The following is a 5,000-nucleotide window of genomic DNA, read 5'->3' as shown; positions in this document are numbered from 1 at the left end:
TCCTCTCTCTCCAGCAGACCGTTAATCACCTGTCAGACACAGAGAGACACGTTCAAACACACAGACGGGAATACATGAAAACTAGTGAGGTGTGTCTGTCCCTGTACCTCAAACAAGAGTCCATCCCCCGACATGATGACCAAAGCGTCCCACTGCGACAGGTCGGCCTCCCCTCACCAGCTCCCGGGCGTGGTTCTGATGCTCTGAAGCACACACACACACACACACACACACACACACACACACACACACACACACACACATCTTAGATATCTTAGATTGAGATATGTGAGAGCCAAGAAAAATGAAACCAATGAAAAGATGGAAAAAACTGCAGTTCCTCAAATGTTCACTAGAGGCTCCACATTAGGTCCCGTTTAAAATGTCTCTGAGACTACGTCCATGATTCAAACTGTCCGTGGTGCCTGCAGGTCGGTGTTTCCTGTATGAGAGACGTATGAAGTGTGATACTCTGAGCGGAGGCAGGAAGCAGAAATTGCTCTTTTAACTGCAATACTCAGAGGTCAGAGGTCACGGTCAGCCCTAATGGAGTTGTGAAATGCATTTTGTTTTTCTCACTCAAGGACGTTTTTTTGAAGGCTTCTGCTCTCAGGAGCTCGAGTTACACATGAATAGGGTTGTCATGACAACAGACTTTAAAACTTAGAACTAATACTGGTAAAAAAAAATCAAACCATACTGATGCCGGTTTGTGAGGCCGTCCATGAAGGGGGGATAGAGGGGGACGCAGCACTCAAAATATTGCCAATGAATTGAATTTGTGCAATTAAGAATGTTTTTTTTTTCAGACTGCTTTTCTGCAACATTCAGACTGAAGGCGAAACGTCACAGGGGCGTAAATATTGCGGCTTGAAACGGCGGTCTGAAGATGGCTACTCTCTCTTTTTAAGTTTTTAAGCTTGGATACTTTTAGATAGATCCTTAAAACAAGGGAGAGAGCATCGTTTTAAAACACATGGTATCGACATGAGTCAGAGTATGACGACCTCACACCTGACAGTGAAACGTCTGTCTTCTTTAAATCATGAACACAACAGGACTTCAGGTATCAGGAGACCAACGAGTCCTGGTCCCCCTTGTAGTCCAGTTTGGAGAACTGAAGTCTCACCGTGGGAGGGAAAGCTGATCTATGGTCTTAAATGAAGCGTCTAGCACGCTGCCAATTAGATTAGAACAATTTAATTACCCAGCAGCACTCTGTCAGATTAATGATCTGATGGAGTGGGACGCTGGTAACAGCCGGCTTCGACGACCGATAGTCTGTTTCACTAGCTGAGAGGGGTAGTAAAGAGGTCACACAGGGATCGTGTGGAGTCAGACAAGAAGCCGGAGAGGGCCGACGGAGCGCTCTGAAGTGTGAAGCAAAGTCAGTCAAGTGTAGCCGACTGTCACAACTCACTCCACACCTTCACCTGCCGAGGCTCTGCAACACTGCAGGCTTTAACCATCTTTCAAAGCAGCTCTCTTTATGGTCTCTTATATTTTAAAACAACTATCAGTCTTTATCTCTGACCGAGACCACTTAATTACCACATAACAGGAAGTTAACGTCCCAGCTTTAAAGGTGACATACTCTCCTCCTCTTCAACCAGTGTAAATAAGTGTCAGAGCTCCTCAAAACGTGTGTGTTTCTTGTTCTAAATCCACTCTGATCCTGTATTTGATCATGTCTATAAACCCCTCTATTTCAGCCCTGCTCAGAACAGGCTGTTTCTGTGTCTGTACCTTTAAATATGTAAATGAGCTGTGTTTGACCACGCCCCCTCTCTGGAAGGACTTGGGGTGTACTCTGTGCTTTCTCGCTCCATGTCCTATTGTTTACGGTGAGAAGGCAGACTCAGAGGGCAGAACAAACACCTAGCTGTGGGAGTGTCACCCACCTGGGGGAGGGGTTACTGCCCTTTGTGATGTCATGAAGGGAAAATCTCCAAACGGCCTGTTTGAGCACACATTTTCTGAAAAGTGGAGCAGGTAAAAGACGGAGAGGATGGACTATGTAAAGTGCCAAACTGCCTAACAGCACTTCTCTTCTTCCACGCCTTCGAATAAAAGACAAAAATGGAACAACCTATCAGAGGACAGACTGATCACTTCTGCAAATACATGTTTTATAAAAAGCCCTCATATCTGGGGCGCCGATAGCTTAACCTTTAGTGCATGCGCCCCTTGTACTGAGGGTTAAGTCCTCGAGAGCAGGCATCAGGGTTCAAATCCCTGAGAGTTTCTGACTCTATCCACTGTCCTGTCTCTACAATAAAGGCATAAAAAGCCCAAAATAATACCTTGTTGCTCCAGTCATAATCCATTTGTATCTGAGCCGACTATTCCTGCAGCTGATATTTTTTTGACCAGACTGATCTGAACCATCAGGTTATCACAACGCAGCGAGATCAAAGGGCCGACCTGTTGTTTACAGCGTGCAGGTGCTCATCCTAATTATTTCTTAACTGCTGCAAACCTTGACAGAAAAACAGAAGGTGTACCCCAAGGACGCTGTTAACAGCAGTGGGTTAATTATGCATACAGAGCGTATTATTATCCACACACGCTGAGGCAGAGATTTGAGAATTTTCTTCACTGAGATGATAAACAAAGAGACGCCGTGTCCTGGTGTTAAAGATTAAAGGAGCAATCAGTGAAATCATAAAGTGAGCTTACTATCTGGTCAGACATTAAGGAAACATGCTATGTTGAAGTGCTGGCTTCTCTGACAACAATGCAGCAGCCAGTATGTCCTCCTGAATGCTCTGGATTTGTTTTGGACCAGAGAAGGTAGGTGGTTTTAAGGCGACCCCCATACGGCCGTTTTGGACGCCCCTCGGTTTGTCAGATATGAGAGCAGTTATCAGGTCAACAGGTGTTGCAGCGATGGAAGCGGGCAAGAGAAGTGGTTCAGATAGAAGTGATTGTACCCGACCTAAAAAGCCTCTGCATGTTTCTAATAAGCTCCACGAGCAGAAACGTGCTCAAACTAGGATCAATATTGGAGATGCTTTTGAAAAATGGAGAGAGGTTAGAACACAGAAAGGTTTACAGACCCATGCAGAGCTGGATAAACACTGAAGCTTCAGAGTCCACCACATGGTGACCTGAGTGAGCATCCACTCTAGAGAGGAGGGGGGGGGGGGGAGACAGCTCTCTACAATGTTTAGAATTTGGACTGCAGTACCCATTTTAAACACTAGGTGTCAGAGTAACATACTGCTCCTTTAATATTTAATAATCCTAAAAAGCTCACATGTATAAAAATCTACTGATCAACCTGCTTGGTGTATATCGTGTCTTGTACTACAGAAATGTGAGAATAGAGACTTGGTTATGAAACCTGTTGAAGTTAGCACACTATAATTCTGCTCAACTTCAGACCCCTGAGAAGCTGCTCTCTCCCTGACCTCTGCACGTTTTGTGAAGCCGTAACAGAAAAACCCCAAATCCAATATTCATGTTCCACGTCTCAGTTTACAACATCACTCTGCCTCTCACAGACCAGGATGTAATTATTCCTTTTATGCGTCTGTGTAAATAAAAACCACGTTCTCCACTTTAAAGCTGCCATTGTGTAACTTTACAACACAAGAGAAGAACAATGCAGTAATCAATCACACACACACACACACACACACACACACACACACACACACACACACACACACACACACACACACACACACACACACACACACACACACACACACACACACACACACACACACACACACACACACACACACACACACACACACACACACACACACACACACACACACACACACACACACAGTTCTCTGGAGAGGGATCTGATTTCTCGTCCTCTCTTCCACAAACTCTGCAGGATAAAAGAATCAATTCCTCTTTATCAGTCCAGTCACATCACATTTCCTCATCTATGCAGAGGCTGTAAACTAAGGTAGGAAGAGCTGAGAGTTGTTTTAGTATGCAGCCCTCCTCATCACTGAGGGATGTTGGGACGGAGGTAAGACAGAGACAGAGAGAGGCTGTTGTGATTTTTTTGTCTGCTGGTGCAGAGGACAGGAGAGGAGGGTAACAGGAGGAGAGAGGAGGCGTAGTGCAGCAGCAGTTTTGTCCAGCTGAGTCTCTCCCTGCGGGGCAGAGTCTGTGGACTGTGACTAACTCTTTACAGTCATGCAGATCTCTGCTTCATTACTGGCCTCTGGTCTCCGCCCGAGGAGGGACAGGGGATGCATGTTTTTAAAGAAGAAGTGAGACTGCAGGTCGGAGTTAAACTGGTGCATTGTATACACCTAGAGGTAACATCACAACCACTAGGGGGCGCATCAGGCCAAAAAGTTATTCTGGAAAAATCCTAAACTACATAAAGCACGGACGTAGTCTCAGTGGGGTCACCCGATGGTTTCAGGAGAGGCGTTCTGAAGCCAGAGAATGGCGGTCACCATATTGGAAATGCTGACACGACCTGATTTTATTTGGTGAATCTATAAACATAAACGAGCTATAGCGACCAAATCTGTTTGTTCTTTTACCAGGATGTAAACAGAGGTAGAGCAGCTAAGTGGCAGTTTGAATGTTGGAGTGACTTTGGGCGAGACGCTGAACCCCAAATTACTCCAGTTTCTGTATCAGCCGCGTGTGAATGTGTATGAATGGATGAGTTAATACTGATGGACTCTTTACTCAGCAGCCTCTACCATCAGTGTGTGAATGTGTATGAATGGATGAGTTAATACTGATGGACTCTTTACTCAGCAGCCTCTACCATCAGGGTGTGAATGTGTATGAATGGATGAGTTAATACTGATGGACTCTTTACACAGCAGCCTCTACCATCAGTGTGTGAATGGATGAGTTAATACTGATGGACTCTTTACACAGCAGCCTCTACCATCAGTGTGTGAATGGATGAGTTAATACTGATGGACTCTTTACACAGCAGCCTCTACCATCAGTGTATGAATGTGTATGAATGGATGAGTTAATACTGATGAACTCTTAACTCAGCA

The 5,000-nt window shown here is 45.2% G+C and overlaps 1 protein-coding gene across 1 annotated transcript in view; it reads right to left on the bottom strand.

Annotated features, from left to right (window-relative positions):
* Window positions 1-5,000, bottom strand: part of LOC110004136 (sphingosine kinase 1-like) — a 35,418-nt gene that overhangs the window by 8,284 nt on the left and 22,134 nt on the right. Inside the window, 3 exon segments of the mRNA XM_065959852.1 lie at window positions 1-29; window positions 108-170; window positions 172-203. The exon segment at window positions 1-29 is cut by the window's left edge and continues 87 nt beyond it. Coding sequence (XP_065815924.1) covers window positions 1-29; window positions 108-170; window positions 172-203 — 124 coding nt within the window.

The sequence above is a fragment of the Labrus bergylta genome, chromosome 1 (genome assembly GCF_963930695.1).
Source record: "Labrus bergylta chromosome 1, fLabBer1.1, whole genome shotgun sequence".
NCBI lineage: Eukaryota > Metazoa > Chordata > Actinopteri > Labriformes > Labridae > Labrus > Labrus bergylta.
Note: the sequence above shows the minus strand (reverse complement) of the source record. Positions and strands in the feature narration are given on the sequence as shown.